The sequence below is a fragment of the Lipotes vexillifer genome, unplaced genomic scaffold (genome assembly GCF_000442215.2).
Source record: "Lipotes vexillifer unplaced genomic scaffold, Lipotes_vexillifer_v1.1 scaffold789, whole genome shotgun sequence".
Taxonomy (NCBI): domain Eukaryota; kingdom Metazoa; phylum Chordata; class Mammalia; order Artiodactyla; family Lipotidae; genus Lipotes; species Lipotes vexillifer.
In genome coordinates, this window is record NW_006778055.1 from 172,707 (window position 1) to 196,444 (window position 23,738).

At 36.0% G+C, this 23,738-nt stretch overlaps 1 protein-coding gene across 1 annotated transcript in view; it reads right to left on the minus strand.

Moving 5' to 3' along the window:
• Positions 1-642: 642 nt before the first annotated feature.
• Positions 643-23,738, minus strand: part of TMEM47 (transmembrane protein 47) — a 29,537-nt gene continuing 6,441 nt past the window's right edge. The window contains exons 2-3 of the mRNA XM_007451404.1: positions 14,048-14,188; positions 643-4,043 (exon numbers count right to left, since the gene is read on the minus strand). Of these exons, the coding sequence (XP_007451466.1) occupies positions 3,865-4,043; positions 14,048-14,188 (320 nt within the window). The 3' untranslated portion in view covers positions 643-3,864. The remainder of the gene's footprint in view (positions 4,044-14,047; positions 14,189-23,738) is intronic.

Consider the following 23,738-nt stretch of genomic DNA (forward strand, 5'->3'; position numbering starts at 1 on the left):
ACTGATTTTATCAACACAAGAAAATTTGCTCAATTATATATGGCTCTATTTCTACCTTCCAGAAAATTTTCTGACAATCATACAAGTGAATTTTTTGCTCTAATATAAATTTCTTTCCAAGTATACTTAACATTTATCTAATACACAAAGGGTGATGGGAAATTTGGACTTTATGAATTTCTACACATACACATACGCACATTGAAATTTTAGTGTCTAATTAAAAAATAGAAATAATGCAGGAAAGCCTGCTTTAACATACCTTGCAACTACTGAAAACTAAACAAAAACCAAAATAGAGTATCAAACCCTTCACTACTCCTCTTTCTACTTGTGTGATTAGACAATAGGAAAAAGGAGAGCCTACACTATATCTCTTCTCTGTGCCTTTTAAGATAGAAAGTTAAAAAAGACACTTAATATTCTTTCTTTTATTGTTCATATAACTCAGCTGCAGAAGATAGAAAGGATTTGGGAGATAATTTGAAACAAAATATAGTTAAAAATTTTTTTACACAAAATGAACATGTCATATCAAGCTATGTTTTCTAAATAACATATGCTTTATAAAAGAGAAAATGAACTGAAGACATGTAATTTAGAAACCTGTTAAAGAGTCCACACAGTAGAGAAGACACAAAGTCAAACCACATCAGTGAAGCCACTTTTATTTTTATTTTTTCCACATAGATAACTTCATGTCAGCTACAAAAATCATGAAATTAAGAACTGATCGTGAAACTGCAAACTCAAAACCACTGGAGTGATAAACAGGTTCCCCCCAGAGGACTGTTAAAAAAACAATAACCAGAATAGCATGAATTCATATTTAAGTATTAAACATGTCATATATTTTAAAATAATAAATATATAACAGCAGTAGAGAAACTAATAGCATAAACAGCATGGAGTACATTTTATTTTTTAAGACAGATGAAATTTCTAGGCACAGTTTTAGGCATTAAAGAGGACACAGAGGCATAGGTTAGTGTGCGCTGCTCTGTACAAAAATACAGTCTGAATAAATTACATTGCTAGCCATACAATTAGACGTCACTTACCAGTCAGTTCATTGCATGTTTAATAATATACAGGTACATGCTAATCCATATATATCATTTATATTTCAAACACATAGGTCTCTCTATATTTATGTCTTTAAAATTTACATGTTGAACTTACAAAAAGCTAAATTGTTGTGCAAGAAATCCAAATAACTAGCCCTGCTGAGTACTTTATGCTATATGTATGTATGTATCTCTCTCTCTCTCTCTCTAATATAAACAATGGGATTGTAGTTAATAGTTTGGCTTGTAAGAAAACATTAAACAAACCTAAAGCTGCAAAGACATAATGTTATTGTGGGTGAAAAATTCACTTGTGTTGATTCTGATAGACAAAACAGTATTTTGGATGAGCAATGACAACTTTCATGTTATATTGAACTTGTTAGTAATGAAACACTTTCAAATATTAGTGATGGTAGAAATATAGCATAGGGCTCTTCACTGGGAAGGGGAAAAAAGTTATATAAGAAATCTACTTCTCAGTAAACAGCAAATATGTGTGCCTTAGCCTATACTATATTCTGTCACTTTCCAGCTTTTCATATTGACAGAGAACGAAAACTTTGTAAGACTCAAGATATGATATTGTTCTAACAGCACACTGCATCCTCTACTAGGACTAAGAAAAGTGCCTCATTGATGTCAGTACCAAAGTACTGTTTGTCCATTATTCAGGCATAAAGAGATTCTCTCCCAGTAAAGAGTGTTTAGTAGCTGAAATCCCTTTCCAACAAATACCGTTATTTCTCATGCTGCTCTGATAATATGCAATTAACAGCAAGATAGTCTGGCCCAGATTTTACTATTTCTCAAGAAAATTGCTTCAAAAGATTCTGTAATAATAATATCTTTCTGGAAAATTTCCACTCATAGTTTCTTATGATTCTATACAGAATTATATACTTTTATAAAGGTTTCTCTCTAGGATGCATTTAATCATTTTTGTCTGTCATTGCTAAAATAAGAATAAGCCTGGTTCTTCAAATTTACTTTGTGATTCCATAGAAAAGTCACAGGATAAGAGGGTTTTTTTTAAGCCTTTGAATAATAAAATAGTTTTGTTTTTTTCCTGTTGTTTTGGCAACAGTTCTTAAGACAAGCTGAAAGCAGAACTCTGCTTTGGGAGGTAAAGCAAATTATTAAATACTATTGATGTGGTCCTGCTCTTAACAGATTTTGCAATATAACAGAACACAGGTACATTTTAAATGATTTCTCCAATGCTTCTTTCTGCAAGAGGGCCAAATAGTGTCTTTGTTAACAAAAATAATTATTTATAATTTTATATTAGAACTGTATATTTGATATAAAAATATGTTTACAATTAAACTAACCAAATTTGTATATTAAACAGGATTAACACAAGTTTGCAGTGTAAGACTCGTTGCAAGCTTATTCCCTATTATTGATAGTTCCTTCCATTTGACCAGTCAATAAATGATTCCCTTACTATAAATCCATCATAATTGTGTGCACAAATCAGTTAGCCCATTAGTTAACTTCAGAGGACCAGGTGATAACCAGATGAATTCTACTCCTCTATTGACATTTAGACATTTATATAAATCTATCACTATTCCTTTATTTTTTAATGAAGACATTTAAAATACTTGGAAAAAAAGCAGCCTTCTATTTTAATGAATTTTAAACAAAATGATCATCCTAATTGCTACTCTCTTTTGAACTACAGGGCTTACAGAAGAATCATTAATTTTCAGATTAACACCATTTCAGTTTTTCTTCTTATACAATTCTATTAACACTTTCCAGTGAAACAGTAGAGAACATAGAGCAAAAGCTTTAGGGTATATGCACTTTTGTATGGTAAATAAGTGTGAATACCGATCTAAGCCTCTTAAAAATGTGTACAAGGTTAGTGTTCAAATCACTTCACTAGAGCAAATATTTATGTGCAAAAGGCAAATGCATGTGTAGGGCTAGGGAACAACTTATTACCATTTATACTAATGGTTCACCTTCTATAAAAATATTTAAGCTTGTTACATATGCGCAACTGTTTGCTGTAATGTTTGGTAAGTGATTTAAAGGGTACTTAGGACAAAAGCAACTCATGCATGTTTCTTTCTAGTTGCCCCAAGGAAAGTAGAGACTCAATTTTTCCTCATTCTAGATATGGCTGAGGCAAAATTTCTAACCACATAATGAAAAGCACATGTCTCCAAGTCTTGACTTCCTTCCCAGGGAGATGCTGATTGCCAAAGCATAACCTCCCTTTAAAACAAGTATTCTTGAAGGTGGAATATGTATCATTAACCAGTTACATTCAGAACCCCCATTAGATGCTGAAGGGAAGTTCACTTTTCAAGAGTTCACTCAAGCAACTAACCAAAGGCCAATGTAGTCACTGGGTGGGATAAGCAGGCGATAAGGACTCTAACAGTGGAATCCTTGTCAGCACAATGGAGCTTCTAAACGTTGCTTATGCCAGCTGCTCCCCTGCAGGCAATAGAAGATTCAGGCATTTCTCATTCCAACTAGTTTCTCACAATGGTTGCTGTCATATAGACCCTTCACTTGTCAAGAAAAGTGACATGAACATATTGGAAGTTTGCAGCATTTGCCTATGTCTAATCAGCTCTCTTAATTTGTGCAGGTCCCTAAAATGGATGTAAAAGCTGGTTATGATGTTGACAGCCAAAAGGCAAAAGATATTAAATCAATTGAGCAAACTGCTTGATGCTCCACAAGTGTTTTAGAAAATAGTGACTTAGAAAAGATGCAGATGTAATCCTTTTGTTGGATGGTTGATTTTTTTAAAAATTTTAGACTATTGGTTCTAGTAGTAGTCTTCGTAGTTCTTAGGGTTCAGGCAATAAAGGATGGCACCCCCAAACGAAAATATAGTTGCACCCCAGGCCAAGCCATAACCCCAATTGAACTCATGGTAAATTTTCAAGCTCACAGTTTCAATGAACTTGATTGGGTAAAGGACCAGGCTGCAAACCTGTAAAACAACTAAAAAAAAAGCAAATCAAAATTAGGAAAATGTTATTTACAGGAAATAAAATGATATACAAATATACATATGTATGAGAATTATACTTTAATCAAATAAAAAAGCCAAAAAATTTGAAGCATTGCTTATTCTACATGGTACACTTTAAAATGTTGACAACTTTTTCTGTTTAACACTATTTCACAGTACAGTAAGAATTACTCTATTAATAATTAGCAAATCACTATAATAGTATTTGATGAAATAATTAGTGTAATATAATTTATATGAACATACAAAATAATGGTTCTCACTTTACAAACACATATATAATTATCACTATTATGGCAAGTAGTACTAGTTTAGCTAAACTGTTTCACTATACAACACCTGTAAATAGCTTCCCAAGAATAGTGACCCCAAAGAGCAGCTAAAAACCCTTGTTATTTATTTATACTCTTGAGAAATTGGGGACTTTGAATTCATCTGTACTGATGAAACTGGTGTAGCTGTGATTCAAGATTTGCTTTTGTTGCTGTCACTTCTCAATATCATCTAACTCAGCCCAATATTCCAAGTCCTACCTTGATGTCCTTACTCTGATCAAAAACTATTTTTATTCTTTTCTTTTCATCCAGTCCATACCGCTCATCTTTTAAAATGGGTTCAAAAGTCATCTTTGTCAAGAAGCCACACCAACTTACACCCTTATTAGATATAACAGATATAAATATATTATATATTTATTCCTCACCTACTTTCAAAAAAGAATTAAGTCTATGAAGGCATGGGAGGTAATCATACTAGAAAACCTAAGTTAATGATGTCTACCACAATAGGGCACAAAACTTAGCTCTTACTTCTTAGTTAAATCTTAGTTCTTAGGCAGGGCTAAAGGGGAAATGTGATGAGTCATACTTAATAAAATAAAAGAAACCAGTTAATCAGGAAGGGGGAGGTGCTTTCTAAAAAAAAATCTAAAATGCATTCGGTATTTATCCAGTGGATATTTTTATATGGGAGACACTGGATTATATATGAGGTGATGTCTTCCATTCAAAATCATAACTTTCTATTGGATCAACTATTATATAATTTCTTTTTTTCTTTTTGGCCACGCCGCACGGTTTGTGGGATCCCCAACCAGGGATTGAACCCATGCCCCCTGCAGTGGAAGCACAGAGTCCTAACCACTGGACCACCAAGGAATTCCCTTCTATTTTATTTAAATCAATTTAATGAGAATTTATGGGATGCATCTGCCTTATTCTCTACTATATGATGGCTTCCACCCTCAAGAGACAATCTTCACCCTGAAAAATCTGAGATATAGTAATATGTGACAGGGATTGGCAAACTACCAAATCTGGCCTGCTTTTTGTTTTTGAAAAAAAGTTATACTGGAACACAGCCAGGCTCATTCATTTATGTACTGTTCACACTACCATGGCACAGTTGAGTAGCTGCAACAGAAACCATGTGGCCCACAAAGCCAGAAGTATTTACTATCTGGCCTTTTATAAAAAAAGTTTACCAACCCCTGATATATAATGTAAATTTTGGGTTAAAATAATTATTATTTAACTCATCTTAAAAATACCATAAATTCCAAAAATGCAACAAAAATGTGAATGATTAAGGTGTAGGAGACAAGAATAAACTTTGACACAGTAAAAATGATACAGCTTATTACATTTTTTGAAAACAGCAAGAGGATGGATAGTGTGTTTAATTAAACTGGAATTTCGTGCTTTAAAATCTACTCTCATCTATTCTCAGTACCTGTAAAATATCATTAATACCAATATGACTAATGTTCCTAGAAAGTCTACATTAACAGTCATCTATCTCTGGCATGAGACTGATGAACTACAGAAAACTCATGAGGGGGCATGATTCCTCAAAATTATTACTTTCGATGACGCTCAGACTAGGGGTGAAATGACCTTTCTGGAAGCAGATATAAGATTTCCAAACATTTTTGCCATGTAGCTCAACACTGCTCTGGGCCAGCACTAGCCTACCATACTTCCACATTACTACTGACAGTGGATGGATAAGTAGGTCCATATAACAGGAGAATCTCTCAACATTCAAAACAGAAATCACACCTTGTTTATAGTTTAAAAATCTCAGAAAAAGTTTTAAGTCGTTGTTAGAACAATTAACAGCATATTATATAATCCACACTTCTGTTTCCAGCCAGTAAGTGCTAAATGTGTATTAATTTAAAAACTGGCTGGCTCTGTGCCTTTGTGATGGAAAGGGTGCTTTCATGTTTTAAATGTCTTAAAACTAACAAGAAGTCAATTACTATCAACCATGAACTACAGAAAAAAAAATTCCAAAGTTACTAAGTAAGTTAAAAAGAAAAGCATTTTTCTCCGTAGGTTTCTATACTCTGGTCACTAGTCAAATCATGACTGATCCTGCCAGGATATGATTGAAATATGAATGTGAATTAGAAACAGTAAAATTCATTTACTCATTCAACAAATACTTGAATGTTTCTAAAGTGACACAGTTTAAGGCACTGGTAACACAAGTTGCTACCCTCATGGCTAGGCACACCATTATCAGTAAATAAATATAGAATACGGCAGGTATTTGCTAAGAGACGTGAAAATACAAGAAAGCAAGAAAACAAGACAGAGGGATGCAGGCTGCTCTTTTAGATGAGAGCTGAAGAAGGCCTCTCTGGGGAGGAGTCATTAAAGCACAGACCTGAATGAAGTGAGGGGTGCAGGTCAATGTAGTGGGAAGTGAGTGATCTTGGGTAGAGGGCACAGGCAGTGCAAAACTGATGCAGGAGCACACTGGGTACAGTGGAACATCAGTAAGGATGCTGTGGATGCAGTACAGTGGTACAGAGAGCAAGGAAGGGAACAGCATGAGATGAGATAGAAAAGACAGCTAGAGGCTCATTCAGGAATGGCCTTGTGAACCATGGTCAGGAGTCTGGATTTCATTCTAAATGTGATGAGCAACTGCAAGAGGAATGTGAGCAGAGAAGTAAAAACTGATCTGAATTATATTCTAAAAGGATTATACTGCTTCTTTTGTGAATCAGCCAGTTCCTGGATGAGGTGTTCACCTAGCCTGCTTTTAATATTCATTTCAATGTGTTTTATTTAGCAAATATTTGGTCTTCATGGTATAATATAATAATATAGTTTCCCTCTAGTGGGAAAAGTATAAATACAACTCCATTAGGCTCCACTGGCTTCCTTCTCTCTCTTGAGCAGCTTTCTTAGAGATGGAACTTTACTGTGTTGTTTGCCAGATGAAAATGACCCTAAAACGCTTTATGCTTCTGAATTATTTTACTCTCTTTGGAATCACTGAGAAAAATGCATGTAATAGCAAAATTGAGAAAAAAATATAATCTTGCATTTGTAAATAATTTTCTTCATTTAATATAATATATAGATGCAGGTTAAAATGTCTCCTTGCCTTTCACAGATGCTGCAAAGGAAACTAACAAACACACCTAGAGTCCAGAACTCAAGAAAATAACACCATACTATGTTTCTACTTTACCACCAATCGATGAAACATAACAGGCATTGGCTGTGGTATTTTCTATGCTCTATCTCAGAGGCATAAGTAAAGTTGTATAGCGTTTTAGAATTTGAAGGGAATTTGAGGTTCATTTTATTCCCCCTCCCTACTTTTGGAAAAGAGGCAACAAAACTACCAGCCATGAAATTGTGCACACAGAAACATGACAAGAACTTAGAGGTTCTTGTGTTATTTCTAGTTTTCTTTAAGGGGATATTTTTCAATGTTTTCAATATTGAAATATTCAAAATATTCAATATTCAAATAGTCAATATTTTCTAACATGGGGATATTTCAATATTTCAACAAACATTTATTGGATGCCCACTGCATTCTAGGTGAAAGAGGTAAGACAGATAGGACACGGCCCTTGTCCTTTGATATTTCATACTCTATCGTGGAGACAGACACACAGATACAAACAAATGTGTTCAACAGTAGTAGTAGAGGCATGTTCACTTATAATCCATTCATCATGTTTAATGAGCTCTAATGATATTCCAAGTACCACTTCTGCCTGCAGAAAGAAGGGAGGGCTTCAGAGACAAAGCACTATTTGAACTGGTTCTTGAAGGATGGACAGTACTCGGTCAGAAGAGAAACATGAAAACACCTCTAGGAAGAAGAAGCAGTTTCCATAAAGCTTAGAGATATAAGAGGCTGTGTCCAGAGAAAATTCACATGGGTAGCATGAAGGGCACAGTCACATGGAGATGTTTGGTTTAGACTATAAAAGACTTATTAGCATGTCATAAAAATACAGACTGGTTTCTATAGGGAGACATTTCAGAGGTTATTTGAATTGTAGATGCTGTTGGTTCCCTATCCATATACTCTCATCCTCATAATTCCAGTATATGTCAGCCTGACTTTCGATTGTCAGCACCTGCACTTCTTTGCCTGACTTTTCCTCTGGCCACAAAAGCTACTTTGCCTGACTCCGAGGCAGGTACAGTGTTCTGGGAAATTACCATTGCTGTTTCCCCATCATCACCAACAGCCCTTACCAATGACTATCAGCATTTGCTTTATAAATACTCCAATTCCCTAGTCCTTCCAGTGAGGTAACTCTGAGGGGTGTGTTCTGCACTGGTTTCCAAAATTTTTCCAGGACGATTAAGCTCCAGGTGCTTACATTGACTACTGGTTTGATAATGTACTCTTTATTGGCTGCCTTCTCTTCCCTGTCTCACTTTCTTTCCATATCCCTTCTTTTACCTCCCAGATTAAGTACTTGCACTTGATTCCTTGCTTCAGATTCTGCCTCTGGGGAAACCAAAGGAACAAGTGACAAGACCAGATTTGTATTTCAGAGCTACATCTCATGTGTTTGTATGCAAGACAGCCTAAAAGGGAGGAGACTGGAGGAGGACAGGCCCCTAGGAGGTTAGTCAGTGCATGGATACCTGTACACAGTGATGACTAAGGTAACGTCAGTGGGAAAGGTCAGGGAAAGTAAAGACTATAAAAGAAAAACTGAGTAACTGGATTCCAGGAAAGGGAAAGGAAGGAGTCACATAGACAGTTTAACTCAGACGTTACCACAGAAAAATAAATTAGGTGGAAGTTCAAATTTGGGAACTGAGATGTTGCACTTGAGGAAGAGTTATATCCTCAACTAACTCAGTAACGGTGGTGTATAAAAAGAAGCTACAGACTTAGAAGATAATTTAAAGACAGAATTGATAGGACTATCCAGCCAAGTCCCTTAAATATCAAATTTACATAAAGGAAACAATATTTGTAGAATAAAAAACATTTGCCCATGAAAGGTTAACATGAAGCTATCAATTTCTCTCCTTTTTAATTTAATCTATAACTACTTAAAATTAAGCAGTACATATGAAATGAATTCTTGATGGTGATACTGTAAACTCTTCTAACCAAAGGGTAGTTTGATATGGATAAAGATCTGTGAATAGAACTCCTTTTTAGTTTGAAATATAAGCTGGACACTGATTTTTCTGTCAAAATCTAGACTTGAAATACCTCCAGCCATCTCCTTGTGCCTGACAGGATGGAGAGGAGGGCTGCAATACATAAGCCTCTAATCAGAGATGGAAAGCAGGTGCAGGACCCCCTCCCAAAATATCCCCATTCTGCATAAATAATCATTTAGAGGCTTTCTGCAGATATGACAGAAAGGAACATCCTCAATAATACAATTAGTGGGGATTCTGTCATTTAAAATCTGAATGATGAAACACTCAGATTTTTCTGCAACTTGTCTTAAAGGCCATGGGGGAGAAAAAGGAAACAATCATCCTAAGTCCCAGTGGGGCATAAAAAGATCTGCAAAACCATACAATAAGAGAAAAGGACCCAGAAAAAGACAACCCCTCTAATTTCACCAAGTCTTTAGTGAGAACTAGATGTCAGGTATCAGAATCTCCTCATGCATTATCTGTCATTGTCAGTTACACAATAAAAAACATGCTATAGTCAACTGTACTGGACATGTGCACAGTTTTCATGATGTGCTATGTTTCAGTCATGCTGTACTGATCAGTTTGTGGTCTTTATGACACCTTGAGTTGCTGCCATCCTTCAGGTGTTGCTCCCAAGAGATGGAGTAACTGGAGTTACAGGATGGACTCCAACTGCAGTACACAGTTGGCAGCTGAATTAAAAATTCAAGGCTGGGGCTTCCCTGGTGGCCCAGTGGTTGGGAGTTCGCCTGCCGATGCAGGGGATGAGGGTTCGTGCCCCGGTCCGGGAAGATCCCACATGCCGCGGAGCGACTGGGCCCGTGAGCCATGGCCGCTGAGCCTGCGCGTCCGGAGCCTGTGCTCCGCAACTGGAGAGGCCACAACAGTGAGAGGCCCGCGTACCGCAAAAAAAAAAAAAAAAAATTCAAGGTTGATTTGGCTTTTATTTTTCTATGTGTTATATGTACCCAAGTACAGATAACTCGTGAAACCTTACTTGGGCTCTCAAATTAGAGAGCTGCCCTGAATTGAAACCCTGGCTCTGCAACTTACTAGCTGGACAACACCAGACAATTACTTAACCTTTCTGAGGCTGCTTCTTCAATGATAATATGAGGAAAATAAATACCTAATCTTAAGACTGTTATAGCAGAGAGAGCAGTGTGCTACAGGTCTAGCAGTATGACACATGGTAGGTGCTCAGTTAATTATTATTATCATCAACAGTATCATTATAGATAACATCTTATTCTGAAGTCTAAATTTTTAGGACTGAAGGTAGAAGAGTTGTAGAACATTGGACAATGTTTTAGATGGGTTGCAGCAATGGCTAGCTCTTAGATCTTCTAGCAATTATTCAAGCAGGTAGCAAACCCACCCTAAATCAAGGACCTCAGAGATAAGAAGACAAGAAAACCTCTAAAATTTGTCTGCCTGTGTTTATAAGACTTAATCATCAGCTTTTAGTAAAAACCCTTTAAGAGTATATTATCTAACACCAAGATAGTGAAGTTGCATACTATAGGCACCCAACATATATTTGTTAAATAAATGAATGAAAATATGGATATATGAAAAATAATCTTTAAGCTGTTACTTTTTTGAGCTGTTTTGGTCTTAGATTTGTGGTCACAGGGAATTTGCTGCTTCATAAATTACCAACAGAGAAATGGTTTAAGAAAAAACAAATTACAGTTAGCTAGTTGTTTTCATGCCTGTTTTTCCCTATCAGATTATAAGCCACATTCCTCAGTCTTCTTTCCATCATTCACTCAGCTATTTACTGAGTGCCCCAGAGTACCAGGCACTGCATATGGTACTGAATTAATGATGTAGTTCTGCGTAGAAATGTTTCCAAGTGGTAGTGCTATGTCTGTCTTGATTTTATGTACTGCAAGTTTCAGCAGAAGCAAAAAAAAAAAGAATATTTCTTAGTTGAGATAAGTATCATTCCCTGTGTGTGTGAACACCAAGATAAAGCTTAATATTATTTGGAGAAGAAAATATTGTGAGAAAAGTGGAAAAATACAGACCATTTTCAAGCAGACCAGGATGAGTAAAAAGGGAAAATAGTCCCAAATACACATTTACAAAGAATCACTAAACTGGTGAGACAAGCCAACCACTCGAATAAGTATGTTTCCTAAGAAGTAAGCAAGACAAACAACCATGATTTTTAGCTAGCATTGTTTCAAGTAGGCAGATTTTCCAACTTTGTTAATCTTACACCCAAATCATAAATGGATTATTATGTTTAATAAATATCTTTTCCAGAAGTCAGCTACAGGCAACTCTTTAATGGCTTTTGCAGATGGGAGAGAGAAACTTTTTCATGACATGTTTCAAATAACCAGTAAGTTTTACCTTGCTTATATGCAAAGTGAATGCTAAACTAATGGTTATTTCAAGAAAAGCTTCCATAAGCAGTCTCAAAAGAGAATGAGTAAAATTAAATCTCAGCACATGTACAGTTTTAAAATGTAGCAGTATAATGCTCATTTTCAGTCTCGGCAGGTAGAATAATCCTGTATGAATGTTGCTTTAGGGATTCGTCTCGTTATTTTATAATTTACTAATATTTGTGGCAGTGAGAGTTAAATCAAAATCTTTTTTTGACCAAATCCATTACCTTTAACTTATACTCATTTACAATATGTTTTCTGTTACAACCAGTGCTTATTTTCACATTTTCACAAATTTTGCTATACTTGGGAAAAACTATAGAACTTTTTAAGAAAAAACTGGAACTTCCAGTTATTTCTGTAAGAATGTTTATAATAGGTGCTTTAAACAACAGGTTTCTTTATAGATTCTGCATATGCCATTATAGAGTAAGTTAAAGGCTAAATGGGATAGTAACTAGGTAGCACAATAATACTGGATATTTATAAGAGAATGTCTAGACTGTCTCTATATCTTCATAAATCAGAGATATGAGTATTCTAAAAATTATTCAAAACATAATTCCAGTTTTAAAGAACTGTATATCATTTCAGAACAATTTATCAAGAAATTCTATTATAATTGACTCTAATCACTATGTTAATAAATCCTAGCTGCAAAGATAAACTTATACTATAATTAAAATATCTAAGTTATTTCATTGTAAAAATAGGAAAAGAGCCGTGGCAAATCCATGAACTGAGAAATAAACTGCAGAATGATGGAATCTTTAGGAGAATCTTCACGTTATACTAAATGATTCACAATGGAGACCTTTATTACACGAGATCAACAATATAATGATATTGTGGTCACCGCCTAAGACTTCAAAATATTTTTTGTAATAGTGTTTTCTACTCTATTAGAAAGAATCTGTCATGCTATTTAGCCAGTTTTATAGGTGTCTCAATACAATGTCCAGTCCATAATAGGTACCCAATAAATGAGGGATCCAGTAGTGAATGAACCACCCGTTTAGGATTCAGTAGCCTCCTAGCCCCAGGTCCACCAGTAACTACTATGTGATCTTGAGCACATCACTTAAGAGATTTTAATTAGATCTATTTCTACATTCTTTCAGCCCTGTGGACCGTTGTTTTTATGACCCTTGCATTCTGACCAGTCTTCATGGGTATAAGAATATGAACACAAACAGCAGGGGGCAGCAGAACACTTCTGATTTTATAATTTTAGACCAAATGACCCTTCAAATCCTGAGAAATTTCATCTATTCCCATCTTTAAACAGCTTTAAAAAATCCATCTAACAGGCTAGATAGTTCTGTCAGTGTCTTCATTGTCGACAGTCACAGGGGCTTATTTTGCAGTATTCAAATCAGATATGACTGACAGGGTAAATTGAAGGCACCAACAAGAATATTTCAGTTTCAGTCATTTATAAGAATATTTAAGGAGATTCTCATAAATGAAATTTAAACTCATATCAAATAATCTACTGGGCTTTTAGTCTTATAAGCCCCTTTTCTAAATAGCTCCCTGACTTTTAGTAAAACTTCCATTTTACCTGGGTTGATATTTTAATCCAAGCTATGTGCTTCATAGAAAGATGGGTTGCTAAATTAATGAATATGCCATTGAACTCACACGATTGAGTTGTCTGACAGGTCACATTAAACATTATGATTTTTCAGTATAACCATGTTTATTTCAAAACAGATTTATACCTTTAAGAGTACACATATTGGAATTTTTTTTCAGTTTTATGTCAGAAAAAAACAATTTTGCCTTAAGATCACCAAGGGGGCAGTAAAAGGAGGAAAAAACTACTGGATGTGAAGAAAGACTGTTGGTAAACACATCTGCTGCAATTCCTAAGGCAACAGCCCTTGTCAAGAGCCATTATTTATTCGTATTTTAGTTCGAAGTTTAGAAATTGCCACTGTGCTCTGTGAAATGCTTAACACATTGAAAACTGATACTATGATAAACCTGTAGCCAATTTACCTTAAAATATAACAAATGCCTCTTGATCTGTAGGTAATACAGCAACCACATTACTGTTTCTGCATGAGAAGGGAGGATGGTAGAAAGGTTCATGAAACTTTAATGTTTGAAAGTAATGAATATATTTACCTGCTGCAAAAAGCATGACAGCAACAGGTCTGTAGAAGCGCCTTCGAGATCCCACGCAGATGGAAATCAAACCCACCAGGAATGCAATGAGAATGATGGCAGCACCGCCCAAGAGTAAAGCCAGAGTAGCAATCTGCCAATCTGGAAAGAAAAAAGAAAGGCATTGCTTTTTTCAAGCAGTACACTATGCTCAGCAGCAGTCACCTTGCTGCAGCTAAATAGACGTGATTTTACTGCATACCAAGCATCCTTTGGGATTTGAGATGTTTTGCAACAAAAATTACTACAAATGTCCTTATTCAGAAAAGTCTCCTACATTAAGCTAAACACAGTTGGGTGTTTTTTTTTAATCTTTTTTTTCCATGTACCCAAATCTCACTTATCCTTCCAGACCCACCTTGAAATCTTCGCTAAGCAGTTTTTAGACCACAGGTTTGCCATGCTTTTCTTCCAAGGACTCTATTAAGCATTCATGCTAAATTGGTGCCCCCTGCACAACCTACTGTCATTAGTATTATTATTTAATTTTCTATTGAACTATAAAGTTCACAAATCATAAGTATAGAAAGTAGAGAACTTGATGAATTTCATGTATATTTACACACCCACGTAACCACCACCCAGATTAAGATAGAGAACATTTCTATCACCCAGGAAGTTCCCTCGTGCCCCTCCCGAGTCAATAATCAACCCTCCTACCCAGGCTACGAACCAACATTATTTACGTATTAGATTTGCCTTTTCTTAAACTTTATATAAATGGTATCAATTCTTTGATGTCTGGCTTTTAAGTCTGTATTTATTTTCTGTCTGGCTTTTATGTCTCTGATATTCAACCACGTTGTTGCATGTGGCTGTAGTACATACTCTGTTTTTTTTTATTGCTGTGCTTTCTTAGAAAGCCTTCCTTTGCACACACACACAAAAAAACCCCAACTTTTTAATTGCCTTTCTCTCCCTCCCCCACACCCAACTAAAACAACTCCCCCAGCAAATTAGCATCAGGAAGATTTGTTGTTTGTTTTTTCCTCTTCTCTTTCCTTTCATTCTAATCTTACTGTTGTATTTACCACCATAGGGGTGGTTTCTGAAAGTAAGTATTCCCAGGGTGCCAGAATGGACTCTTAAGTGGCTCCTTGGCTCCTTTCTTCATTCACACGCGTTAACAGTAAGCATATACTGACCACTTACTATGTGCAGGCCTCTGTACAGATACTTTGAGTCTCCCATGCCCTGAATGAAACTGAAACCTCGCTGAAATGTATTTGTTATTTCTTATAAAATAAAGATTTAGAAAGAGTATGACACAAAACTGGCCCATTTTCCATTTTATAAGAGTAGAATGTTCTCTAAGAAGTAAAGTGAATATATGAAAGCACTATCCAGCTTAGGAAGCATCACAGAAAATGATACTGTAGAGAACATTCTTTCGTGCGTTTTGTTTTAAAGTCCCAGGCTGCCTCTTCTGGTCCTCACTTTAATGTATGTGCAAGAAATAAAAATAGACTTTAACCCATGGTTAAATTGCAATGCAGTCTATCCAAAGTCAAGAACTCATGATATTTTGATGCTGCACTCTGAAATTATCCCTCCAGAAAGCTCCCAAAGTGCACTCTTTACCACTGCAGGATAAGGGACAAGTAGAGGAACCTACAATGCCCTAAGATTTTCTTCTTTTATTTACACTTGTATAACCCTGCCTCAAGCATCCTCTTCCACATCCTCTCCTCCTAATAAATTCTGGAAATACAGCTGGCACTGAACTAGAACTCGCACAGCATTCAATAAACAAACAAACAAGGGAGAAAACAGAACAAGTCCATACTCCTTAAAATATAAAGATGAATCACAAGAAAGTGGAGAGCATTTTTTTTATGCCATCTATTTGTAACAAAGCAATATAACTTCAAACAAAAGTATATCTGGCTTTCAACTAGAGTTTAAAAGGATAGCCATACTATGGGTTTTTTGTCGTTGTTGTTCCATAAAAGCATGTAGCTTTGAATTAAAAAAACAAAAGAACAATCCTTACATTTGGAAGTCTCTAAATTTTTTTGAAAAAGTTTATGCATAGCACAATTTTATTGCACTTTAACATAATAAAAATCCTTCTGAAAAGTTATAAGTTGAAATTTCTGAATAATAAATCAAATTTTCATTATATCTAAATGTTTGAGGTACAAAAAAAATAATAATAAAATCAATCCATCCAGACATCAATCAAATTCCTGGAGGCTTTAAGAGCCAATGCTGAACATTTTCTTGTTGGAGTATTACTTTCATAAAATGAGTATTGCTTTTAGCAGCTTACTCCAATTTATTTTAAATAAATAAGAATTTTGAAAGTATCAATTTTGTTTAAATCAAGATACAACTTATTCGCTCACTTTAAAAATATCTTAAAAATAAAAGCACAAGGGCTTCCCTGGTGGCGCAGTGGTTGAGAGTCCGCCTGCCGGTGCGGGAGACACGGGTTCGTGCCCCGGTCCGGGAGGACCCCGCATGCCGCGGAGCGGCTGGGCCCGTGAGCCATGGCCGCTGGGCCTGTGCGTCCGGAGCCTGTGCTCCGCGGCTGGAGAGGCTGCGGCAGTGAGAGGCCTGCATACCGCAAAAAAAATAAATAAATAAAAGCACAAGATTGCTTTTTTCCAATAAGCTCTTTCACATAGCCTAAAAGGCATAAGATGCCATACATTTGACTATTTCTACTTTTCAATCCAAAATAAAACAGGAATTTTTATCAATTTTCTCTACTTTAAATATCCTCAAAGAATAGCTAAAATATATGTATGTATTTGCATTTTGTAAAGAACAAGACTAAGAAAAAAATTGGCAAACTTTCCCTCTAAAGGACCAGATATTAAATATTTTCGGCTTTGTGAGTCATGGTCTCTGTTGTAACTACTCAAGTCTGCCCTGTTGTGTGAAAACAGCCCTAGGCAGTATGTAAATAAAAGGAGCATGGTTGTGTCCCAATAAAACTTTATCTACAAAAACAAGTGGTGGTGTGTCAGGCAATAGTTTGCTGACCCCTGGTCTATACCTCATGTACTATCTATCTATCTATCTATCTGTCTGTCATCTATCTATTGATTGATAGAATGTGGGTTTTTTAAATTTATTTATTTATTTTTGGCTGCATTGGGTCTTCGTTACTGTGAGCGGGGGCTACTCTTCGTTGCAGTGCGCAGGCTTCTCATTGCAGTGGCTTCTCTTGTTGCAGAGCATGGGCTCTAGGCACATGGGCTTCAGTAGTTGTGGCACACAGGCTTAGTTGCTCCGCGGCATGTGGGATCTTCCCAGACCAGGGATCAAACCCGTGTCCCCTGCATTGGCAGGGGGATTCTTAACTACTGCGCCCCGCAAGGAAGTCCTCATGTACCATTTTAAAATGTTGAACTTTCTTTTAGGTAAAGGCCTCTCAGACAATAATAATTTCATAATGAAGTCAATTTGATTAATGAGTAATACAGGAGTGGAAAGTGATGCATATCCAGCATAACAATAGAAAACTGCAAAAAAATCCTAATTTCACATGTTGAATTTCCTTAAAGTAGTAATACTTTATTTCATACTGAAAGCCAATAGAATGCAATAGAAGCTACAGGAGAATAACAAGTATTAAAAGGGACTAGAACCTAATTAGGAGGGGAACCTCTTGTAGCAAAGGAAATAGTTCTAAAAAGTAGATGAATACAACCAGTTCTGATTTTCTTCTATATGTCCTGTATTTAATTTTAAATATTGAGGCTGTGGCTAATGAGAAAGTCACTTTAGACATAAAGTCAAAAAGGAGCACCAATCACCAGCATCTCCACAGTTATGATATTGCTACCCTTCCCTTTGGTCCACAACCATAGCTATGCCTGCTCAAACAGAAAAGCCATTTTATCTTCCAAGAGACTAGAATTGGGCCACATATGTCTGCCACTGTCCTGGCCAGAAGCTGGGGCTTAGACTGAAGTATTGAGGCTATATCTCTGGTGGACGGTGCCAAGTTTCGGGATTGCTGTCATTATACCCATTTGGAATGATTCACTTGGGCAGGTTGCCCAGGACCAAAGCTTTAACTCACTGACCAGTTGAACATCAATCAGTAAGCTGAAAAAGCAGTTTGAAATGGCTACCATAGTCAAGGAGGCTCAGGGTAGTTTTCAAGGTTCAGCACTAGGCATACTGGAGCTGAGAACAGTGCACGTGGCATTGTGTCTCTTTCAGTAAACAGCAACAGAATCCACTGTCCAAATATTAGGACCTGCCTCACAGATGAGTTAAAGCCAGGGACTATGCAGATAGGTCTGATACCATTTTCCTCTTTCTTACTGAACAAGACTAGGAGATGGGGAATAAAACAAGTCAAAAATACTTTTATAGATACCTACTAATGGCCATTAAAATAATAGGCTGGGATTCATGTTTACAAAGACATGTATTTACTTATCTACCAAATGTAGATTTAACAAGAATAAATACATATAAAATATTTTGCTATATACTACAGGACTCGGGCAATTTTACATTAATACTATAATAAATGACTGGAAAACTATACATGAATCGTTTTTTCCATTAGAATGTTCGCATGCCACAAATACTTGCTATCCCATATTCAGTGTTTGCAAAACAAAATGTCATAAAATTCTCAATTTTCAGCTCCATTTCTTCAAAAAAAATCATCTATTTTAAGTTCTCATAATTGGTTAATTTCTATATCAATCTTAGTCCCCCAATTTTATAGCCCTCACAGTATTTAATCAGATGAAGTGTTAAGAGTCCTTAGAGATTTATTACTTGGCATTAGTTTTATACATTTCTATAAATGATATACTGATACTGTAGTGGAGCAGTGAACGTAAACCAGCTCTGCAGAACATCAGTGGCCATGGTTCTGTTTTACACATTGCAGTGCTCTGCACAAGTAAAATTGCTCATTGTTCAATGTTGGGCCACCTGATTTGAAATCTGGGTTTGGTTTCTAAGACCTGAGAGAACAAGTGATAATAGGTTTGGAGGAAATAATGTACAACCTTGGTCCATAAACTGGTTAGGTCTCAAGTGGGCTGGGAGGGATATTTTGGATCCGGAAATGAAACCTGAAATGAGGCTGGCATAGTATATGTCAGGTTCCACTTAAGAGTATTTTGGCAAAACTGACACAGTGACACACTGGATGCATTGGAACTGTACCTACAAAAGCCAAGGCTAAAGATAAGTATGTGCTTCCCTATGACAGCTTTCTCTAACAGAAAAAAGATAAAAGAAAAAAGGAAAAAAATAATTAAAATAAATAAATATATATAGATAAAAGACAAACACACAATGTTATACTTTCCCCCGCAGCTACAGAACAAAAATTGGGCAGTCCATACGTCAAAACATCAAGCCCAACATTAATGTGCAACTCAGGAACTAAATTCAAATCCTCTTTCTAAGTATTTTTATTAGCGGGTGCCAGAGTTTCCAATGTCTATAAATGCTTTAGTATTCTGCAGAATTGTGCTGACTTACTTTACAATCTAATACATGAGACTGGCCTGAAATTGCTACTGCATTATGAAAATTCTATGGGCCACATTATAACTGCCAAATTGGAGAATTCACATTCCCTTGGGGAATTCACGGTCAAAATTTACTTCCGATTTTCAGGAAAAGCAAAATCTAAATGATGACACATTTTCCACACTTCTGAGCCAAGGTCAGTGTACCACACCAGTGCCTAAAGCTTCCCTCCACCCATCTCATTTCAAAACCTTTAACTCATCAGACACTGGCTAATTTATTTACCTCTGCAGGTATTGTTTATACGCTGAGATTAGTTCTACTGTATGTAAATCCTTGAGCACACAATTGTCACTTCTTCTAGGAAATTAGATATAATTAAAAAGCAATGAAGAAACACATTTTTAACCTTATAAATTCAAGTCCCACAGCAGGAGTGGGTGGTACTTCCCCGAGTGTATTCTAATATTTTAATGCACGATTCTCACTATTCCTATAATTCTCATCAGAAAGTAAAATATTGATTTTAATAACTTTTATAATCACACTGAAATGTGCCAGAAAGGCACTTATATTTTTACCTTTGAATTCTCCAAAAGAATATTCACCAAAATGATATCCATAACTGCAATCAAAATCATTCACTACTCAACCTAGAAGAGTAATCTTTTCTGTCATCTTGACGCTATCTCACAAGCCATCCACAAGTTCTCCTTAAAGTTACTCTGCATGTGGCAGATGAAGTGGAAAATCAGAACCATTTGTGAGTGAGTTTAAACTTAGTTTTCTTGGCTAAGTTGCATCCTGACCTAAATCTGTCAGCATTGCGTTAATTTTCCACTGTTCCATGGGATACAGACACAGACAAAGGCAGCCAAAAGAAGAATCCGGCTTCTAATTTCAATAATTAAAATAACCATCTCCTTTTTCAAACAACTAATATCAAAACTAACATTCACATGCAAACAAATATTTATGGCAAACAACTACGTCTTTCATAAAATGACAAACAGTATAGACACTGTGTGCACTGAGCTGCACAAAGTCAAGTGGAATGTCAGAGAAGCACCTACTTTAAAAACCCATGTTAAGCTGGCAACAATATGATTTAAGTCTCACTATTTAGGCCCATTTATGGATAAAAAAATGTGTCAGAAATACAGCGCCAACCTGATTTTAAGCACATAAATTACCCCAGGTAACCATCCAAATACATAATGCAACAATTTTAATGACCAAAGTGCAGGTCAATTTTACCAAAATTTCGGAAAATTCTGGTGGTCCATGAGTGCCAAACAGGTTATTAATTTTCAATCCATGACAATTTCGTTCAAGACTTTTGTGTTGATGTTTGAAGAACACACATACTTTTTTCTTTACAAATAAAGGGGCACTTTAGCTGCTTCACAGAATTGTATCACAGAAAATTTGGGGAAATGTCATTTATCATCTAAACACCATAACGTAGTGTGTGTTTTTTCCCAAATAAAACCATTGTATACACTGCTTAGCCAAAGCCCTGCTATTAAAGTATGTTTCAGTATTTAGACAAAAAAGAAAGACACCATCACTGCTAATGGCTGCTGTTTCTTACCAAGTATTATATTAAAGATTTCGTTAGCATTTGACGGTAACTAGTGTTATCTAATGGGTACTGGTATTTCTCAATAGTAATTCCTAATCATAGTACATATATAAACTTGTGATGTGTTTGTTACATCAAACATTGTTCCTTCTCTACTCTTTGGAAAAAACCTAAGAAGGTTACAATTTGGAAAACTTGGTTATTTGGAAAAATGAGAAGAAAACCCATGCCAAGACTAGGAGTGGGTGACCTGCCTCTAAGCAACTAAAAAGCTTTTGTGATGGGTTTAGCGTAGCTAATAATAAAGAGCAGATGGAAGGCAGCCAGCCAGTCACCCACGATCAGTATTAAAACACCCCCCAGTAAATATGGAGGGATAAATTTGGCAAGCTAGTGCCCCCACCAGTTCCCTGTTAGCAAGCTTCTTTAGATGAGAGCCCTTCTTCTACCCCCCTGCAGAAGGTGAATTTATATTTATTTCCTCCTTTATAGTACTTCGTACATTTGTATTATTTCATTAATTTGTTTAAAAGAAACTTTCATTCATCACCTTGCTCTCACCACCAGAACCACTAGCTGATTTTGTACCAGGACAATGCTTACTCCCTACTGGGAAATCATTGAATATGTTTCAATGAAGTTAACTACTTGGATACATACGAGAAGATAGAAAAGGGCCTCCTGGGACATTTCTATCTCTCTTTAAGTCACCTACTAGTGCTAGGAAAAGACTCCAGGTTGCCTTCACAAAGCACTATGCATTATGATGAACATTTGGTTTCAGGACCATAAAACATGACAGAAATAAAACTCCTTCTGATGGAAATTTGAGTCCTTTTGTGGATGTGCCTTTTCATGCATAGAGAATATGTGACTTGGAGTCCCAACTTCTATTTTTTTAACATCTTTTTGCCTAATACGCATATATTTTGAAAAGACAATATTTGTGACCTTATCTTGAAACATGGCTCATTAAAACTATCATTTTAAATCTCACAACAGTTAATAAGCTGGTAGAGATAAAAATGATCTAGATATTTTTTTCCTAGTTTTCTGGAAACCATGGATGCTTCATTTTTGTAGGGGTTATTGTTTGTTTAGTTTTGTTTTGTTTTATTAATGGGAGTCTTTGGTGCCAAAGGCAAGACTACAATAGAACAGAAAATTGATGGTCTACTAATGTCTCAAAATCCCAAACAAATATAGGAGCAAAAAAGGGTAAGGAAGGTGTCCTTGTCTAATTTTCAAGGGAGATGATCCAATACTTTAAAAAGACTGGTAAGATTTAACTGTCCATGCCTTTGACATGTGAGGATGAAATTCTGCTTAAGGAAAAATCTGTCTCATAAATAAGTGTATCTTTAAAAAAAAAATAAAGCCAGAACGCAATAATAAGGTTTTTTTGTTTTTGTTTTAATCTTTATTTATTTTTTGGCTGTGTTGGGAATCCATTGCTGCGTGTGGGCTTTCTCTAGTTGCGGCGAGCGGGGGCTACTCTTCATTGCAGTGCACGGGCTTCTCATTGTGGTGGCTTCTCTTGTTGTGAAGCATGGGCTCTAGGCGCACAGGCTTCAGTAGTTGCAGCACACGGGCTCAGTAGTTGTGGCATGTGGGCTCTAGGGTGCATGGGCTTCAGTAGTTGTGGTGCGCAGGCTCAGTAATTGTGCCGCATGGGCTTAGTTGCTCCGCAGCATGTGGGATCTTCCCGGACCAGGGAGCGAACCTGTGTCCCCTGCATAGGCAGGCGGATTCTTAACCACTGTGTCACCAGGGAAGTCCCCCAGAATGCAGTAATAAGTTGATAGGAAAAATCAGTCTCTTGATAAATAAATGTATCTTTTAAAAAAAAAATAAAGTCAGAATGCAGTAATAAGTTGATCCAGTGAAATTTATATGCATATAATCAAGTTAAGAAACTTACATGGCTGGCTTCCACAGACTTTTGGAAGTGTTTTTCAACTTAAAATCAAGCAGTTGTTTTAAAGAACCCTATCATAGAGAAACTTAACGAAAAAGAAGTTTTCATTGATTTTTAAGGACTAGCCACGGTAACAATGTAAAATTTGATGATAAAAAACATCTAAAACTTAATGGACTTATCAACATAAATGAGTCTATTTGAAGACTTTAAATTCTATGGGAAATCAAATCTTGGATGATAAATAATCTTCTAAAAAGTAGACAGCTCTTTCACATGCAGTCCTTAACTTCTTCATCCAAAGTCCCATACATGATAGTATTCAACAATCCTTCAAATACCAAGAGATAGTTATCTGCAATATTACTGGAAATTCTGAAAACCCACCCTGCAAAAATACTATGGCTAAGTACAATCTCTCTGTTGAGTCTTTAATATTCTGTCTTGCCTTATTTTTCTTGTCCATGCAATAAATTTAATCAGGCAGGATTATTTTTTAAAATCTTTTCTACTCCAAATGTGCTGTGATTCTGTGATTCAACATATGGGCAATTATCAAGAGAAGAATCATGTTATTAAAATAATGAAAAAACAAGCAAACAAAAAACATCCCTGCAATTCTCATACCTTTCTAGCACTACAAAACTTGGCTCCTGTATGGAATTGTTACATTTTAGTGTTCATGTACA